This window comes from Triticum urartu, chromosome 3A (assembly GCF_056163025.1).
Source record: "Triticum urartu cultivar PI428250 chromosome 3A, HENAU_Tu73, whole genome shotgun sequence".
NCBI lineage: Eukaryota > Viridiplantae > Streptophyta > Magnoliopsida > Poales > Poaceae > Triticum > Triticum urartu.
This window is the reverse complement of record NC_141875.1, coordinates 721685551-721706292: the sequence shown is the minus strand read 5'-3', so window position 1 is coordinate 721706292 and position 20742 is coordinate 721685551. Positions and strand designations below refer to the sequence as shown.

General features: G+C 43.1%; 1 protein-coding gene and 1 long non-coding RNA gene across 3 annotated transcripts; one reads left to right on the top strand and one right to left on the bottom strand.

Moving 5' to 3' along the window:
- Positions 1–385: 385 nt before the first annotated feature.
- LOC147982167 (uncharacterized) lies at positions 386–4257 on the top strand. Of its 2 annotated transcripts, XR_015600000.1 has the most exons (7): positions 386–664; positions 975–1826; positions 2054–2146; positions 2229–2294; positions 2384–2848; positions 2929–3087; positions 3496–4257. It is a non-coding gene; the product is annotated as an uncharacterized LOC147982167 (long non-coding RNA). The 2 variants fall into 2 exon arrangements; XR_015599999.1 differs by having other exon boundaries at positions 386–1826; positions 3496–4245.
- A 1073-nt stretch (positions 4258–5330) lies between these two features.
- On the bottom strand, positions 5331–7853 carry LOC125549412 (putative ascorbate-specific transmembrane electron transporter 1). Its single transcript, XM_048712830.2, has 4 exons — positions 7603–7853; positions 7230–7278; positions 5830–6029; positions 5331–5701 (listed from the first exon to the last, which is right to left on the bottom strand). Exons 1-4 carry the CDS (start codon positions 7765–7767, stop codon positions 5444–5446), a joined length of 672 nt encoding a protein of 223 aa, XP_048568787.1. The 5' UTR covers positions 7768–7853; the 3' UTR covers positions 5331–5443.
- Positions 7854–20742: the final 12889 nt, after the last annotated feature.

Here is a 20742-nt window from a genome sequence, read left to right as displayed (position 1 = left end):
CACCAAAAAATAGCTTATATTAACCTTCCCCCTAAATACCCTCCTAACAGAACCACTCCACGGCGTCTTCACGGGAGATTGGATCTGAGCTCTAGTCCGTGGTTCCTCTGTGCTGCCGACGTGATGACGGCGTCAACACGGCGAACCACACCCGAGTTAGCTGCACGGCGTCAAGTTATTCCTCCCGATCTCCTCCCTTCCTGGAACCTCCGCTCCTCGATCTCGCCCTCCTCCCTCTCCTCTGCGCCCGCCGACGTGGGCCACGTCTCCGTGTCCTCGGCCATACCGGCGGCAGCAGCGATGCGGTCTGGCGTCGGCGCCGACGGAGTTCCCGTCTCATCCCCTTGCCCATTAATCTCGTGTCTGGACCAAGCATGACACCACCTCGGTGTTGCACGCCGCGACAATGCCCGCCCGGGCTCAAACCCCCCTCCCCCACGAGCTCTTCCTCGACGTGCCGCTCTTTTCGTCCCTTCTCTCCTCCGCTCGCCGCTTGGTCGTAGAACTAGTCAGGGCAGGGGACAACATGGCCGCCGCCAAGCAGCAGCCGCCGCTATACATTGCCGTCGCCGACGACCGCCAGAGGAGCACCTTCCCCTGCACGCGCCCCATCCTGCAGAGCGCGCTCCAGCTCATGGGCTGCAAGCCACGCCACACCTTCAAGGTCTGTCTTCCCCCATCTTGCTTGTCCCACAATCTGTCAGCTCACTTCTTTTCCCTTGGGTTCAGTCTGAATCTTTAGATTAGACTCAGTATCCTACCATCTCTGCCGCATCCCTGAACCTCCATAGCAAGCGATGTAGATCAGTTTTTTTTGGTATTCCATACTCCTCATATCCTACTTCAATTGGCTGATGGGATCAGTCTCATAGTGTTTTTCGTTACAATTAGCGAGCGCTGTACATCTGCCTCATATCCTGCTTCAATTGGCTGAACCTACAGAGTGTATTTAATTAGTATGATGTTCACAACAGGGGTGGAGCTACTAGGAGCCTCTGATGCACAGGCATCAGGGTCGATGTTGATTTCTTCAAGCGATTGTGTAGAGTTGTTTGGCCGTGCACCAGGTTAGGCTGACAGCGCTGCATCAGGTACAGAGACAATCCCATGGCGGCCTTGTTCGGAACTGGTTCATGGGTAGGCCAGGTCTTGTTCAGACGTGGCCAGGCCTTGGCGTAGCCTTGTGGGCTGTAGCCTTTTGGGTACGTTTGGTGTGGCTGGGCATCAAGGCGTCAATGCCCTTAGGTGTTGTAGGGTCACGCCGACACGCGATCACTCGACGAACCACATCGGATGGGCGACGCTGCGCTAGGCTCGGTCTTTACACCTAGCATCATCCATGCTAATCCGATCAGTCACTGACCTCAGCTCTAGCTCAAAGGTAGAGTATGACATATAGATGTAGTAAATCTTAAATCTCGGGTTAACCATTGCAAAAATTGTGCTTTTAGGCGGTATCTTCTTAGATTTTTTTTTAGTTCTATGTACAGGGGTATTCTGAAGTTGAGAATTCAGTTCATTTACTTGACTTTATCAAATGTGGATAGCCACAAGACTGGAGACGCGAGACTTTGTGTATAGTCTAATAATGTTGCAATAAGTCGCTCCATCGTCGTATTTTCCCTCCTTTTTTGCAATAATTGTTCATTCACATTTTTTCAGAAACTATTGCCAATGTACTAAGTCTTATTCAGAGATTGTCAATATTGTTGGGCGTGTCCTGCTCTCCCTCTTTTATATTTGGTTGTTTGGTCTCACACTGAAGGTGCTAGATGTAATGTGGACTCAGGGCCAGAACAGAGAAGAACCAGAGCAGCTAGACTCGGGTGTGTGTTCAAGGCAACAAATGCCCTCTTTTCCACTGAACCACCAACACATGCTAGCTCTGCTCTTTTGATGTTCACTTACACAAAAAAAGACCACACTGTATCCATACCCGTGCATGCACAAGCCCACACTGTACTACACTATTTGGGTACACACTCAGTACAATATCTTCAGCTTCTACAATGGCTTGTCTGACTGGTTATATTTGGTTTCAATAAATTGATAGGAACGCAGCCAAAAGAACGCCGATAACCGTAAGAAACAGAAGACAAAACAAAAAATTGGATCAAAATCTTACTCGCAAGTAAGCTTTGAGAAGGTATGAGTCTAACTAAATATGTATGCCTCGCTGCTAAATATGGTTTCGTGTTTCAAGCATCTCATTGTTATATTACTTGCAGAGAAACTTGGAACTCACCCACACGAACGACGGAACATGGTCTAACACAGAGTCCTAGAAAGTTTGCGTAAGTACACTGACTTTTGGTTATTCTATAGTTATTTTATATAGTGTCAATATTGGTGCCGTACCTATAATTGTTATTTTCATTTTTAGAACAAAGCACGTCAAGAGGTTCAAAACAAAGAAACTGAAACTGAAGGTCCACTTTCAAGTGAGCAGAAAAACAATATTTTCCAGACCGCATACAAAGAGACTCTGAAATGCAAGTCATCGTAGCCTTGTGGGTACGGATACATGGCCAAACCTTCAACTGGTTCTCAAAGGTTTCGTATCCAGGTTGAAGAGCAAGCTCGTGCTACAGCAGCCACCCAGCAGCAAAACTCTGAGCTCAGCCAGCAGGTCAACGAATTACAAGATCAACTACAAGTTGAACGTGCAAACACACAAGAGAGGATTAACTTGGAGTGTACTGAGAGAGAACAACTTGAGGAGAGGTTAAAAGAAGAGCATGCTGAAAGGGAAAGATTGTTGGAATAGGAGCGAACATCAAGACCGGAATTTGAAAAAAACATGATGCCAAAGTTTGTAGCATTGAGCCAACAGATGGGAACCCAACAGGTGATTACAGTCATATGCTTGCGACCTTGTAAGATTTATGTTGCTTGCTTGCATTGCTAAAAGTGCACTTATATTTACAGGTGCCTAAGGATTGACAAAGAAAATAGTAACCCAAACTTGCAAAATACACTTTTATAGAGATCTAGTCCTAATAAGACTCCAGTTCAAGGCCAATTATTATTTCTTCAAATGCGCTCATACAAGCTGCAACAAGGAATTCTCGAATGTTTAAAGCAATGGTAAGTCACAACCTTACTTTCTCTTCATGTTCACTTGCATTTTATACGTCATTGGCATTCATAACTAGCTAGCTGTTTCTTCTCTTTCACCATGTGTTGTTGCTGCATTGAGTCACAACTTAAACAAAAAATGAATATGTGCTAGCTAGGAACATGAACTTAACTGAAACTATACATCGGGTCACAACTTAAATCAGTAGCAGAACCTTTTAGTAGATGTACTTGTGCTTATGCTTTAGACATTTACACTTGTATGATTGTTCTAATCCCTCAGTTACATGCTTGTTGACACAGTATTAGTCTAGTTAGTCTGGCGATAGTTCCTTTTAACTATGGGGCTGGAATAATTGTATGATGTATGTTATGTTGGACTCATTAACTAGAACTTTTTTTATTTCTTGATTGCAGGATCCAAAGAACTAGCTGGCCTGGACTCTAGATCACGGACCGTTTAGTCTTTGCAATTAATTAGGATGGCTAAATTATATCTGAGTTTCATTTGATGGATATTTGCTACGAGAATTATGAACTTTATGAATCTACATATTATACGTATGGTTTTGAAATTGTAATTGAATGCATGTATTTTTTTACGGTTGCAATATGCTACAACCCACTTTGGGTTGCCACATGTTAGCACCACCAAAAAAAGTGTTGCGTCATATCTCAGTCGATATGCCTACTATTTTGTTGCACTAGGATGTTGTAACGGATCACTTCATAATGTCTGGCACCACAAATTTTTTCATGACGCGATAACTGTTCGGTGCTACCAAAGTAATTTTTGTTGAAATAGAGTATCACCATGGAAATTTTAAATTGTCGCTATAGTTTCTCGCTACAAACATTTCAACTGTTGTGATACCTATTTATCACCACCAAAACAAGTATGTTGCAATTTCTTATTACGACGACAGGAATATTTGTTGCCATAAGTTAATGCCACAAGTGTAGTGGGTCGTGGCAACATGCCTAATGCGGCGAAACCAAGGATTGTTGCCATAGTTTATTGCCACAATTGTAGTGGGTCGTGGTAACATGCCTAATGCTACGAAAACAAGGATTGTTGCCATAGTTTTTTGCCACAAGTGTAGTGGGTCGTGGCAACATGCCTAATACCACGAAAATAGGGATTGTTGCCATAGTTTATTGCCACAGTTGACTATTGCCACGGAAGAGTAATGCGCCATGAAACGAGCGTCGTTGGCATAGGTTGTTGCCACAAATGTCTATCACCACGAGATATTAGGCGCCATGATTCGTTGCATGTTGCATTAAAGCTATCTCCATAAATATAATTGTGGCATCAAGTGAGTGTTGCCACGGGAAAACATGTGGCAACTTCCAACATGGATGTTGCAATAGCACACTTTATTGCCACGGTTGCTTTTTCGTGGCAATAACCTAGTACCATGTGTCCAGTCGCAACAGCTGCCAACGAATGCCGTTTCGTGGCAATAGGTACTTATCGCCACGAAATGACATGTATTGCAACAAACGATTTTGTTGCAATAGACCCGGATGCTTGTAGTGCAACCAAATTGATTTGTCCTCCTTTTCTAAAAAATCGATTTGTCCTGCCACTCTCCGCATGTAATTAGGTTGGCTGAGATCTCAAGCAAATGTGGGATATATTATCTGATTTCAAAAGGTTTCACAAAACCATTATGGTTGTGCGCACATCGGTTCATAAGTGGAATTTTGGGACATAGTTAATGACGTGTGGACACATCCTTGTGTTCTACTCTAACACAATATATCTATTGTACTTTCAAAGTACGTAGGTTGCCGAAGATATTTTTAGAAACCTATGGCAATACTTTAGAGGCAAAATGAGCTTTAAGGAAATAAACCCGTAGAGCCTTTTTCTTGACTAATCCTTTTGAATGTACTCGCATTACTGTTAACCTTTCGGTGTAACTTGTGAGTACATTCATATACTAATCTGCAACCTGTTATGTGCAGAAAACTACGATGAAGACGTCGAGCACAGAGTAGAACCAACGACCTCCACCCAACTAGCCTGGTGTTGGTATGATTCCTTGCATAGAGTACTTTTGGGACTTCCACTATTATTTGAACCAGCCTACGGGCAGAGTGATGCAATAAATACGCTGGATCTGCATTTTGATGGACTATATAAATGACGTGTGGTTCTTATACTACTACTGCAGCTACTACTACCACGAGACACCAACCATACTAGACATGTAAAAACATGTGAAAGTTTTCTGATTGGACGCTTTACATTTGCTCATTAAGTGAGATCCACCGATGAATAATTAAGTCAGCAATTCTTTTTCTTCTCCACCTGACAGATGCCTAGGCTGCACCATACTCCGCAAGCTGCAGTAAGCTAGTATCTTGACGGAAGGATGACGGCTAGGACAACGGTAACACCAAACACGAAGATGGAGATCCCAAGGAAGTTGATGACGAACGCCTCGCTTGGATAGTCGTTGCCGGGGAAGATGTACTTGGCGAGGCCGGTCTCAGCGGTGCAGACGGCCATGAGGAAGATGACGATGCCGAAGAAGATGTGCCACGGCGCGTAGTCTGCCCTCATGGTCATCATAGCCCCAGGGAACACAAAGTACACGAAAGCCACCAGCCACTGCACAACCAACCACGATCGACACGTCCATGAACTAAGCAAGTATTTTTGAACTGTGATATACTGAAATGACTTGTTTATGTTGTTTGAAATTTAAAGGAATGACAAGATGCAATTGATTGGCATACCTGAAGGGCATAGAGGCCGATGGTGGCTATTCCCAGCCAGGAATGCAAGGAGTGGATGTCAGGGAGGCCGGCGTCGCGGTGGAACTTGACGGCAGCGTACAACCCGACGGCTGCGAAGCCCAGGGAAAGCAGATGCAGCAAAAGGTGCACCGCCTTCCTTGCCGCACGCGGGCCCAGCACGATCCTGTACGCCATCACCGCTGCACATCAATCGTCCAATGCAAGCTATCTTGGTGAGCCTTTTTAGTTTGGAGGAAACAAAACATCATATGATTGAACAGTACATGAATATAATAGAATGATGCAGTTGCCGAAATGAGGAATTGCCTCGACTTATTTCTACACAAAAATGATATTTGATTTTTTTTTAAGATAAAGAGAAAGATATTTGAATCAATATGCAGTTCCCTTTAATATCCGAGTTGTGAGTTAGATAATAGGCAGTTTTTGTGGTTCTATCTAGATGTCTCTTTTACAATTAACTTTCTAGTTTGCCTGTTTAATTAGTAGGCTAGTCTTTTGAGCTATGTTGAGCTGATGTTTAGTGTTAACAGGTTTCATCTTGTGGAAGGTGTTCCGATATCAAAAGAACTATTTCGATATCGAACACGTTCAATGGATTTCTTGTTAATGCTCCAGCCCCCCCACCCCCCTCGCCCTCTTTTTTTGACGGGAAGGCCTTCACGGCTAGCTTTATTAATCAATCACACTTACATCGTTTGCTAGGAATTTAACAATAAACTCAAGGGGTGCACCTACCCACACAGAGGGAAAATTCGTACTTCCCCAACTAGTTAGCTCATGAGCAACTACATTTGAATCTTGATTACAATTCTCAATAGTTACCTTCTCGAACTCACGAAGCAAGAATCTAGATTCTTCTAAAACTGGGGCTGCCACCATAGCATGACCTTCGTTCATCCGTAGGGCATCAACCACCACAATATTATCCATTCTCAGCATCACATTGTTGCATCCTAGGCTTTGGAGAAACTTTAGGCCTTCTAACAGGGCTGCAGCTTCCGTCGAGACGACATCCGGGATTTGCATGAGATAAGTTGTAGATGCCCCGATGAATTTCCCGCGACTGTCTCTCTCTATTGCTCAACACCCGCCTATATGATCTTCAAAAGGAATCCCCCCTCCCCCCTCCCCCCCTCGCCCTCTTTGTTGGTTGGTGTAACAAACATTATATTTCAATTAAGCAAGTAATGGAAAGAGGGTTGACCCGGTTGGAAAAAAAATGTAGTTTCCTCTAAAAACGTAAGAAACGAACAGTATCACCGAGAAAATATTGTGCTTGTTTCCTACAAACTGAATGCATCTGCATGGACCTTTCCTTTTAAATCATCATTCCTACAATTTTTCCTGTGAATATCCTCCAGATTGAATGAGTTTACCTTCTCCGGTGCAAATGACAAGGCCGATTACCATGAAGAGGGGGTGAGCCTATCAAAATAAAATAGACAAAGCATCATTATGACTTTTCCAATGCATTGGTTCTTAGATGAGTTGCTAAGTGCATTAAAAACCTTACGAACAAATCTCTAGTAAAAACACTATTCACAAAAAAAATATTATTGTATGCCACTTTTTTAGCTAAACCCGCCAACAAGAAGCTAAACCAAAGTGGAATTTAGTCCCTATCTGGTGTGTTCAGAAAATAGGATTTTCTCTTGGACTATCAGCCTCACTTAGGTCCAGATCGGCAGAGTTGTGCATATCTCGGCCAAACATATCCCCTCGAGAGTTGAGCAGAGTTCTGAGTTTTACCGTGTAAACCAGCTGAGCGATAGAGCCCATCTCCCAGGTGACGCCCTCCCTGAAGTGCAGCACCCATACGAGGGTGAGCGTGAAGACGGCAGCGGCGAGCAGCTGCGCCACGACAATCATCGGCAGCGCCGTGAGCCGGAAGCTGGCGCCGCTCTTGACCGGCATGGCTTCCCTGTCACTTACTCACTTGGCACGGACGTCGCCGGCACGGCAACAAGCCGATTAGTGTCACGGCAACAGAGGTGTGCTACTACTGCCAAAACAGTCTCTGCGTAGCGCAAGCGCGACGAAGGGTGGTTAAGTAGAGGGCTCGTGAGGGTGGAGGAGCCTCCAAGGCAGAGCCGGGTCAAGGGACAACTTTTCTGCGTGTGTGCAGTTTTGGCCATTTGGCCGGCCCGCGAGCTGGAATAGCAGGTGGATGTAATTTCTTTTCTTTTCTTGCTGTCTGGTTGTGTTTGGTGTGACCGTCGTCTGGTGTTTGGACGGCAGAGAAACAGCAACCGAGAGGGCTGCGTCATCTAGGTAAGACAAGAGGAATGGTGATGGTTTGATCGACAAACGTTGAGCCCACACAAGCTGTTGGAATATCTCGACAACACCGGCTGCCACACGCGCTATTCCTAGGCCGTACCAGGTGTTTTTTCCCCCATTGACGCAGACAAGTTTGCATCCATCCATATCGCAACTGCGTATACATTCAGGTCATACATCCTGTAATTAGTAATTGAAGAGCCTGTACAGAGTTCAATGTATAGGTGTGTATAAGTTTAACCTCCGTAACGAAGGCGAGCAAGAGGACAAACTCGGGCGACCTAAAAGTGAGCTCCGGCGACCTCCTTGCTAATTTAGTAGTGGCAAATCGGCCCAAGTCAAAGACGAAAAAATGACATAATTTATGAGAGTGGCAATAGAGCACACGAGCTCGCTTGCTCCTGTTAGCTGCACCAATGGAACAATCAGGCACATGTATTAAGTGTGGGTGTGCAACACAGGGAAGGATACGCAGCATCCATATATATTGCAAGAAATACTATTTATTATAATTTTCGTTCCCCAACTTTTGTTGGATTCTAATTTTTTTTGTGGGGATTCTAAATTTGATCCCGCAACTTCGAAACCGGACAACTTGCACCCTCAGCTATTGAAACTGGACAACTTTCACCCCGGTTTTGATTGCGCTGACTCCAATTCATCTATTATTTTCAAATTCGTGAATGTTCTAAAATTCGCATACATTTTTCAAATCCGCTTAATTTTCCAAGTTTTCGCAAACTTTCCAAGTTCGCGTAGTTTTTTATTCAAATCCATGTTTTTTTCTGAAATCCCTGTACTTTTCAAATCCATGTATCTTTTCCAAGTCCGAGTATTTTTTTAAAGAATCACATACCTTTTTTCAAATGCATTAAATTTTTAAAAATTCGTGAACTTTTCAAATCCATGTACTGTTTTCAAGTTCACATACTTTTTTCAAATTCACGTACTTTATTTGGAAAAATCATGAATTGTTTTTAAAAATCTGAACTTAAAAAAGGTATGCGGATCTGAGAAAGTATACTAATTTGGAAAAAAAAACATGGGTTTGAAAAATTAGATGAACTTTAGAAAAGTACGTGAATTTTAAAAAATTACCTGAACTTGAAAAAATTAAGTGGATTTAGAAATAGTTCATGGATTTGAAGAAAGTACGCGGATTTGTAAAATTGTCCAAACTTGAAGAAAGTATGCAATTCTGAAAAAATTATGTGAACTTAAAAAGTACATGAATTGAAAAAAAGGCCGCTCGATGTTACTATCAGTTCACACCTTGGACACGTACCTTGCACGTATCGATATACAAAACCAAAAATAGTGTCTCATCTGATGCATGGACGCCCGTCGCTCTGTGTCGTACTAATGTTGCCTCTTCGGTCCCAAGCGAAGCGACGCCTCATGATTCCATGATCGGGCGAGTTTGTCCACGTCTATGGATATTCGACCAATCATGCTCTTATGTCTACATGAATTTAATCTGCATGTGGGAATTTATGCAATGTGACAATGTGTTAGAATAGACTAGATTTCAGTTGTTGATGTGTTGGGTAAAGTATCATGAAACGAAATGAAATTTAAACATATAGTGGGTGAGGACAAGTTGCTGTTTAAAATTGAAATGAACGGAGGGTCGGCTGATGATTCATGAAGTGTTGCAGCAATTCAAACGAAAGTGCGTTCCAGATGCACTAGATGACTCTCCCAACTAGCCATGCCTTTATCTGGTGTATCGACAGATAGACTGAAACTTTAGTTTTTCCTGCTGGAGCTCGTCTTCGTTTTCTTTTTTGAGAAAATAATGGTGGGTATATAAGCAGTAGTACTACACTGTTGTCTTGGATGCCTCGTGAAAGGGTAGTGACTGGGCTCTCGGCAACTTATGACCTGGACTACGGGTAGAAGACGGAGCTTACCGTGAAACTGCTGTTACCATGGAACGAACGTTACTGTGCTAGGTGGGCCAGCTGGGGAATTTATGGCAGCGTCCCTTTAGCAAATCTCGATGATGTCTCATGGTGTATGATATCATGACCAGGCGAGGACGGGCACTCCTGTGAGTTTTCGATAATTTATGTAGCACTTTAGCTATATCCTGTTGTAGCGTGAACTCTCTTCTAGGGTTTCCTGCCACTCGCCGCAACGTCGTCGATCCGCCTCGTCTCCTATGGACTTTGGACCATGGAGGCACGGAGGATCTCAGCCTTTGTTGAACAGGAGAGCTTCGTTTTTAGGTGTTTGTATGAGTTTTTTTAGAGTTTGTGTCATACTAAAGCTGATGAGGCGGTGGCGACTTCTTGAAGATGGAATAAGGTTCTCCCGCCTTGCTCCAGTCTCGGTGATGCTTTAATTGTTGTCGGAAGGCGTGTGGAGACGTGTCTCCGATGGATCTCGCGGGATTGGGTCGGCGTTTGTCTTCGGTGGATCCACCTGGATCTGATTTTCGTTCGTGTACGTCTGCGTGTCTATAGGTTTGATCATTCCAATCTACACTTCTCTTCATCGGCGGCGGTTGTTGTTCTGGTGTGCAGGTCCTATATATGGCCTTAGCTGGACGACTTCCCGACTGTTTACTAAAACATTGTTTGTCTGGCTCCGACTAAGGAGGGCGATGACACTAGCGCCTTCGGCTCGCTTTAGTGCTTGTAGTCATCGCTAGGTGGTCTACGGACCTAGATGTAAACTTTACTTCTAGTGTTCTTTGTACTACCTTGAAATAGATCGAAAGTTTTCCCGCAAAAAACTTTACTTCTAGTTGATAAATAGATCGAAAGTTTTCCCGCAAAAAAAACACTTTAGCTATATGTAAGCTGCCAGTTTTTAAAATTTAGGTAGGACGACTGTTCTGACTGTTGAAGCTTGTTACCTATTGCTTGTTTTTTTAGTCGATTTTTCTTTTTATGGGTATTTTTAGGATGTTGGGTGAGTGTAAATGTATACACACAAGTACCGCACAATTAGTATCTAGGTTATAGTGAGGTGCAAAATTTTCATTATTATACGCTTATTCTTTGCATATTACAAAAAGTTTAATTTCAGTGCAAAGTTGTGTGCAAGATTTTTTTTAGTTTTGATTTCATTTTATTTCTTATTAAAGGGTTAGGATAGATGGATTGAAACTTCAATTTTATTTTAGTTTCAATTTTCTTTCCCCTTTAAGGGTAATACCGATGTTAGTAATCTATTCTTTTTTAGAAAAGTTTTTTTGCTAAAATTCCACTATTATATGCTTACTCTTGTATTTTAAAAAATCAAAAAAATCAAAAAGATTGGATCGCTCAAGAAAACCTGCGCTAATTTTCGTGCAGAAACTAATACGCCTAACATTACGGAAAGGTGGGAGTACTAGATTGTGAAAATTCAAAACTCCAAAGAAAATAAAAAATCTGATATTTTTGGGTGCAAACTTTGACCAATGCTCTCAGTGCTTTTCAAATTTCATCCCGAAACAATTCATGGAAATCATGAAAAAAAACAAAATCAGCACTCCAAAAATGCTTTCGTATATACCGATTTTGGAACATCGATTTTAGTTTTTTTACCACGACTTCCAGAAATGTCATTTTATGATAAGTTTTTGCAAGCACAGCAAACATCTGTTGAAGTTTGCACCAAAAAAAATCAGAATGTTTTGAATTCTTTTTACTTTTTTAGATTTTACTGTTCATTAGGGAGCATTTGAGCTCAGGACTACATACGCCGCGAATGCGAAAATTGCACAATTATAGGCTTATTTCCATATTAAAAAATGTGCATTTTTAGCGCAAACTTGTGTGCCTTTTTATTCTTCTTAATCGAGTTGTGTGCCTTTTTTATTCTCCTTAATAGGTAATACCAATGCCACTAATTATTATTTTTAGAAAACTTTATTATTTTGATGTTTAGTTTTGTTACATTTTACTTTCTTCTTGAAGGTCTATATCATTATTTTACTTTATTGTTTAGTTCTGAAAACATCATTAATTTAATTTCTTATTTATGGTTAAACGCCACTAATTCATTCCTTTTCTGAAAACTTCTTATTTGAGAAAAATGCACTACTATATGTTTATTCTTACACATTATGAAAACTCCTATTTTTGTGTAAATTGTGTGCAAATTTGGTCATTATTTGTTTTAATTGCTTTCATTTCGTTTGTTTTAAAAGGGTAATACCAATGCCAAAAATTCATTCGTCATTAGAAAGCTTTATTTTTGTGTTTAACTTATTTTTCTTCATTTTTTTGTCTTTGTCTTGTGTCTTCCAAGGTATTTGGTCAATTTTTGCTTTGTTTCAGATCAAGACCAAGTACCTGTTGAGCTTCTATTTTTGCAAAGGGCAAAATGGTCCTCTAGGAAAAGGTTGACAAAATTTGTTGTTAGTTGATTTTGCAATTCTACTGCATGGAGAAAAAAATGGACTGACCCAAAAAAATTTAGGCAATTGTCCCTGCTTGAACCCTTTACTTAATATACTAGTGTTTTCTCTCCCTTCATAAGTTATGGCCTTCTTATTGGTATGTTGGAATATAGTAGCAATTTTGCAAAAATACCCCAATGTGGTAACTACAATATCTAAATACCTATCAACCCATGTTTTGTAGGGGAACGTATCCGGTGCACCAACACTTGTGGTGCTACCGGTGCACCGGATGCCGTACAACATTTTTTAAAATCTGAAAAAAATTGAGCACATTGACATAACATCAATGTGCGTCGTCACAAAATTTTGTATCAAAATTTGAAATATTTTTTGAGATACAAAAATGACAAAATTGACATCAGTGTGATAATGGGCCAAATCTAAAGCCCAACTTACGTTATGTACTATTTAGTGTTGAATTTGCCATTTTTGTTTTAGGAGTTGTGTTTCGATTTTCGACTTGAAATTTTGTGACAATCTACATTAATGTTGTGTCAATGTGCTACATTTTTTTTGAAATTTCCAAACATTTAAAATTTGCGACTTGAGTTCGGTGCACCGGTAGCACCACAAGCACCGGTGCACCAGATATTTCCCCTGTTTTGTAGTGACCACTCTATGGGTTACTGGTGTGTGCAATTTGTAAGCAGGGAGGGACGGAGAGAGAGAGGGAGAGAGGTTTAAAAAGATTAATTAACTGTCACTTAATGGTATTTATTGTTTAACACTGTAGAATCCTTGATGTTCCATAGTGATGTCTGGTCTTTTGCTTCACCCATCTAATCCGAATGACCAGTACCTTCATCCATTTCAGCCTTCTCTGCTGCATTTTGTTCTGACAAGGAGACGGTATGCCAACGTACTGAAAAACAGCCCCTCCGGTATGCAATCCAAGTGCAAAAATCATCTACTTTCTCGGTACAAATCGGGATCCTCAAAATCACTTCTACATCCACCAACAAGAAAACCTCATCATACATTAGCATTTTCCAAAATTTTGGTTGCCTGCTTTTTCCAATAACATTTATACATAATTAATGGTCAACTCGTTATGAGAAGCGTTAACTAGTTGACCATTAACATTTTCCAAAATTTTGGATGTCCACTTTTTCAATAACCTGTATACATTATTAATAGTGAACTGGTTAACTTTTTAGAAAGGTTGATACTTTATTTTGAAAATGTTAAACATGTATATAATTTTTTTCCTCATGTATACAGCAAATATATAATGTGTATGGAAAAATTAGATATCAAAAATATATGTTTTTTCAAAAAATTATCATCTATTTCAATTATGTTAAACATTTACAGAAAAGTTCCTTATGTATACCGGAAATGTTGACATTTATCAAAAAATTGAACATAAAAAAATATTGTTTTACAAAGGTTGAGCTTCTATCAAAAAATGCTAGTTATATATTTCAGAAATGTTCAATGTCTATAGAAAAATGTCCTGATGTATACCCAAAAATGTATACTATATGAAAAAAATTCTCATCAAACGCAAAAAATTGAAAACATGTTAAACAACAATTTCAAAAAAGTGAATCGTGTATAAATTTTTTTTACAAATGTATAAGAAAATTTTAGAAAGTGTATTAAAATAATTTCCAAAAAATTGATCCTGTATAAAAATGTTAATCATAAGTTTGAAAATAGTTAATTATGTATTTAAAAAGATCCTGATATGTACCAAAAACATACAATATGTATGAAAAGGTAATCAAACTTAATTTTTTGAACATATTATTCACATATTTGAAAAATGTTCCAGATGTACACATAAAATCTACAAATGTGTATAGATATGTAAACATGTGTTGAATAAAAAAGAAAACATGAAGAAAAATGATCAAAACGAGAAACGAAAAAAAACTTCGCAATTAAAAATTAGAAAACCCATAGAAAACCGAAAAACCCTTGAGGAAACCAAGAAAAACAAAACAAAAGTGAACAAAAACACGCAAAAATTATGAAAAGAAAGGAAGTACAAAAAACCCAAAGAAAATAAAAATAGGAAAAAAAGAAAAATCCATAAAACGGAGAAATGAATAAATTGAAACCAAAGAAAAATGAAGGAAATGAAAAGGAAAAAAACAAGTAAAAACCTGACCAAAACAAAAAAAATGGTGAAAACACAAAGGGCAAAAATTAAGAAGCGATGAAGAAACAAATAAAAACAGAAAGAAAAGGAATAAGAAAAATTAGAAGAAAACCTGAGCCGAACCAATGAAGAAATAGACGATCAAGCAGTGCGAAGCTAATGATTGCAAAGGGCAATGAATATGGGCCAGCCTAGAAACAACGGAAAGAGGGAAACCCTTCGTGCGAAAGCTGCTCTTTCCATCTGGTGAGAAGCGAGATATAGGCATATAGCTCTTGCGGGGTATGACCTTCTCCTTGCGCCTTAGAGCATCTTCAGCCGTTGGCCTCTTAGGAGGCGCTAAAAATCGCCTCCTGAGAACGTATCGGCGTAAAAAGCATGATGGGAGCGCGTGATGCCACCCAGTCGCGGCGCCCATTAGATTTTTTTGAACGGCACAAACACGACGAGTTCATGCATATTTTGGCGACTTCAAACCAAATTCAACCAAACAAGGCGCAAACACGCCCGCTCATACATATTTAAAGTATTTTACAAAAAGAAAAAAACGCAGTACTAGGCCCGCCCGCCGTCTCGCTCGCCTCGCCGCTCCACGCCGGCCGCCGCCCTTATAGTTCTACATACCGAGGAGGCTGTAGAACCGCATCGTCGTCGTCGCCGCCTCCATCGTGGCCGCCGTCCCTGCTGCAACCCTCCCCCGGTTGGCGCAGCGGGTTGGACGATCCGGCGGCGTCCTTGTCGTCGTCGCTGTCGAGGATCACGACGTCGTGCTCGTCCTCGCGCCCACGCTTGCGGGTGGCGATCTCCTCCAGGGCCCGGGTCTGCCGGGTCATCTCAGTCCGGAGGTAGTCGTCGCGCGCCCACCGCAGGGCGTCCGCGTCGGTGAAGCCGCGCCGGGCTATCTCCTCGTACTCCCGGGGGGGGGGGGGGACTGGGCTCTGGTTTGGGCGCGACGAGGACGAGGCGCCCGGAAGAGGGGGTGGAGTCGGCGATGCGGATACCGGAGCTGCGGGTGCGCCGGCTAACAGGCGTGTCCTGGGGCTCCGGCTTGACGGGCGTGTCCTGGGGCTCCGGCTTGACGGGGCGGAGGCAGGGAGAGCCGGTCAACTGACCGGACGAGGAGGAGGACGCCTCGGGGTCCATGCGCCTCGGCGTCCACAAGCTCCCACGGCGGCGAGAGAAGGACGGGGGGGAGGGGTACTCCAGCCTCGGCGTGTTGCCGCCCTCGATGTACTCAAGGACGGCCTCCAGCGTGCGGCCGGGCACGCCCCACCATTGGCGCCGCCTCTCGGAGTTGAGCCTGCCGGAGGGCACGACGCCGTTGGTGGCCTCAAGCTGCTCGGCGTGACGGCGGCGGAAGTACGGCTCCCAGAGCGGGCTGTCGGGGACGTAGCACGGCCCCTCCCTCGCCGCCCGCGGCAGAGAGGCGCGGATACGCGCGATCTCCGCACGACACGCCGCCCCGGTGGGCGGTGGTGGCACCGGGACCCCGCCGGTGCTGATTCTCCACGCCCCGGGCACCCGCATGTCCGGCGGGACCGGGTACTCGGCCTCGAAGAAGAGCCGAGTTTCGTCCTCGTGAAGGTGGCGGCGGCCGAAGCCGTTCGCCGCCGCGCCGTCGCCTGGGAATCGTTCGGCCATTTTTTTAAACTGGGACAGCGAGGGGAGAGGGAGGAAGGGGAGAGAGGGTGCGTCAGCGGTGGATACTCTATGCGTGCCACCGGCGCACTGGGGTCGGCTTATACAGGCGGAGGCGGCGCGAGCACGTATGGACGCCTCGTCTACGTGTGGCATGCGCGGGGACGCACATCGTCACGCCTTCACTGTGCCGCCCGTGAGGCATCAATGACGGAGGCTGACCGGCGCGGCAGCGCGCGGCAGATTTGGCATTGATTTGTCGCGGGAAACGAGACGATGAGGACGACGAAGCGGCGAGAAGCGAGACGAGTCGCTGGCAAAGAGGGCCTGCGGCTCTTTCGCGCCAAAAACGATTTGCCCGGAGTCCCCGAGTGCCCCCCAGCGCGCCGGGTTCGGGTTGGGTTCCACGACACCAATTTCGGTCCGAGCCAACGAAAATTAAGCCTTTGAAGACACGACTGAGCTGATTTTTTTGATACCAACGGCTAAAAAATCGTCTGGGATGCCTTGCTTGGGGGCGCAGGTGAAGATGCTCTTAGCGCCCCGAAACAGATTAGCGTCCAGGCGCGATGTGTCGTGCCTCGTCCCATTAGGTAGCAAATTCACTCACTCGCTCACTCACCCAAATAGATTGGCGGTCTCTATTTTCGCTCACTCACTCAGTGTTGGCCATTGACTGTTCCCTCAAACGTACTAGTTCAGGAGAAAAACAATATCATTGAATTATTATTTTGTATAATATTTTTTTAAATACTATTTGTGAAATTTTTCAAAAAATCATGATTTTAGAAAGTGTTCATGGATTAGATAAAGTTTTAAATTTAACTTTTTATTGAATTCGAAAGAAATCATGGATTCAAAAAAATAGCGAATTTGCAAAAAGTTCATGAATGCACAAAATGTTCATCTATTTGAAAAAATAATTTTAATCCAAATTGTGTTCATAGATAGTAAAAAACCGTTCACGGATTGGAGAAAACATAATGGATTTAAAACATGTTCATGAAATTATAAAAATACACTAATTTGGGTGATTTTCAAAAAGTTCATGAAATTTAAAAAGTGAAAAAGTAAAAAAGGAAAAGGTGAACAAAACCCGTCCAAGAAAAAAAGCCATCGCAGGAAAAACCATTATATATGAGCCAACGCAGTATGGAAGCTATTATAGGCGTTGCATAGGCATTTATCTGTGTTTGGCTTGCCACGCAAAAAAAATCTGTGTTTAGTGCTATAAGTGCGAAATAGGATTTGTCCTATCGGCTGCAGCAAGAGGCAAATAGGGTTTGGTTCAGTAGATTTGTTTTTTCCAAAAGTACTTAGTTGAGTACTTGAGTAGATAGGAACATTGGTCACCATGATAATTTGCATGGTTATTGATCGGCCAGCACAACACATGCATTGCCTTTTAACGCATGCATGTAGCTTACATGTGCAGCACATACGTCATAAACAACAATTTTCTAGATTAAAGAACAAGTACTCTCTTTGTAAACTAATATAATATGTTTTAGACCACTAATGTAATAAACCTTTTGTAGGCCAACGTAATAATCAATAACGCACACAGAGCGTAGTCTATGGTATTGGGCCGTCCAATAGTATCATTTTCAAAATATTATTTTTGTTCTTTTGCCTTTTTTCCGTTCCCTTTCTTTTTGGACGCCGATAAGTGCCACACGTATGTGCGTAGGGAGTCCGCCCACATATTTTGTGTGGTGTATAAGAGGAACAGCCCATACACCTACGTATGGGCAAAACAATTAGCGCCCACACGCCTCTTTTTTTTCCTCCCGATCCCTCTCACACGCGTGCATGTGGGCGAAGTTGATAATGCCCACACGCCCGTATGTCAGGCCTCGTACCTCCTGGTCCCGCACGCCACGCGTGACGGTCACCGCGCGCCCGCAGTTGCCATGGTCCAGACCCTCGTCCATGTTCATTTAATTGCAGTTGCCATGTCGCTGAACTACGGTTGCCATGTCGGACAACTGCAGTTGCCATGGTTGCTCAACTGCAGTTGCCATGTATGGTCTGATCTAATGTAGTTGCCATGATTTCATAACTTTAGGAGTTGCCACATACTAACACTAGGCAGTTGAGAGAGTTGCCATGTGCTCACAAGCATGCTAGGGCAGTTGCCATGTAAAAAGAAAGAGTTGCCATCTGCTTACGTGCACGTTAGGGCAGTTGCCATGTACATGCACGTTAGGGCAGTTGCCATGTACCATGAAAAACATATGGCAACTCGGTAAAAGAGAGTTGCCATCTGCTTACGTGCACACTAGGCAGTTGCCGTGTACCCTGCAAAACACATGGCAAACTCAGGTAAAAAAAGAGAGTTGCCACCTGCTTATAAAAGCACACTAGGGGCAGTTGCCATGTGCAGTGCAAAAACACATGGCAACTAGCAGCTTGGGTGTGGGAGAGGAGAAGGACGTGTGGACAAGATGCCAAATATGCCCACACACTAGCCCTTGTGTGTGTGTGCAAAGTGGCGTGTGGGCGAACTGCTGAACGCCCACACACCAGCCCCTCCTATGTGGTGAAACGGCCGTGTGGACGACCGGCTGAACGCCCACACATCAGGCCAGTCCTACGTGGCACTAGAAACATGCCAAGATGCGTGCGCTCACGAACGGACGCGGATCCATGCATGTGGGCGAGATGCAAACGCCCACACGTGTGGGCGTTAACATTTTCGTTCTTTTTTTGAGTCTTTCCACCGTGTCCAAGTCGCATTTAATAGTAAAATATTTCATAATTATACATGATATTTGTATATTGCTCATAAAATTAGTTGATTTTTCTGTCACATCTCCCTTGTTGTCGGTAGCCCTCCGCCACATCGACCTGCCTTACACCGTTGGTCCAACTGCCATCTGAGCTATCCATGGTCGACATCACTTCCGTTCACCTTGCCGCCCCAGCATCTCTTTAACCCTCCCTCCTTCTCTGGTGTCCGCAACGCTTCGCGCTGCACAAAACCCGCACCATCAGCTTTCTGCCCCGCCTTCGTTAGTGATGCTAGGGCCAGTCCCATCGTTCCCTTCTTCGGCATGGTTCTGGCTCGACCTCGCCAGGGACGCCGTGTCGCCCCCATGTCTGCCTCAGTGCCTCAGGAACTGATTGACACCCTGAATCAATTTGACGTGACTTACAAATAGCAAACGCGAAAATTATTTTTTAACAATTAATAAATTGATAAAAAATGCCAGAGGAGAGTATATTAATTTAATTAAAACTAGTACAAATGCCCGTGCGTTGCAACGGGAGAAAACACTGGTTCTTATTATTCAATTGTTTTGGGAAAATGGTTAGACATGTGCATGTTTTAACTACAACATTTACGTAAAAGAAGCACAATCCATAATACCACGTTCGCTAGAAGAAGTAATTGTGCATAAGAGCACAAACTTGCTGCACAATAACACGATCTCCAAAAAAAATAGCCATTTGTTTTATATATACACACAGGAAATAGCGAAGTAAAAATTCTTCACAGAGAATGCACATTGGTACTTTTGGATTTTTTGTTAGAGAAATGCTTATGACTGACCGATATATGCACATAAGATGATTATAGGCAGCTAATTGTCTATTTTTAATAATGAACTAAGAGGGATCATCCTGATGTTTTTTTTTTGCGGTTTGATGTACTATTTTTTAATTAAGAACTTTAGGCAAAATAAGAAAAGGAATGCTTTGGATGGATGGGAAAATCAATTGGAGAAGCAGATGATTAGAAGTTGTATCTAGGCCATTGGTGTATCGTGCGTGTTTAGGCAGCAAATCAAAGTTTGTACGTGGGAGCTCCGGCGTGCAGTACTGCATCAACATGTGTCTTCGCCGCCGTGTCCGCCTACAACTCCGGCGCAGCCCAGCGTCTCGTTCATGCCATGTCCACCTACAACTCCGGCGTGCAGGATTGCATGGACACGTCTTCGTGCCACTGTGTCCGAGCAGCCCGGTGTCGTCCTTGCCGTGTCTGCCTATAACTCCGACGTGCAGGACTGCATCAACGCATCTTCGCGCCACTGTGTCCGAGCAGCCCCGCGTCTCGTCGTTGACGTGTCCGAGCATGGTGTTTCGTTTCCTTTCTTTCAGGATCATGGTTTCGCTTCCTTTCTCTTTCTCAGCTCATTGTTTATATTTCATGAGGTGGCTGCTTGATGTTACAAAGAACTTTAAAACATATATAAAGTGATGAGAATTGATTTAACAGGGCAAGGTGGGACTATTTCTCATGGACATTTTATTCTTCTTCTTTATTATTCATTTTCTTCCTTTTCTTCTTGTTTTTCTCCTTCATCAAATTATCTCCTCCTCCCCAGTCCAAGATTTCCACCACCCTCAGTTGCACATCTGGCGATCTTTCTTTTTAGTTGCATCGGGCGATATGTGCAGATTGATTGCGTTTTATTTGGACGGGGCGTTTGGCAGCAGCCATGGATTGAAAAATTATTGT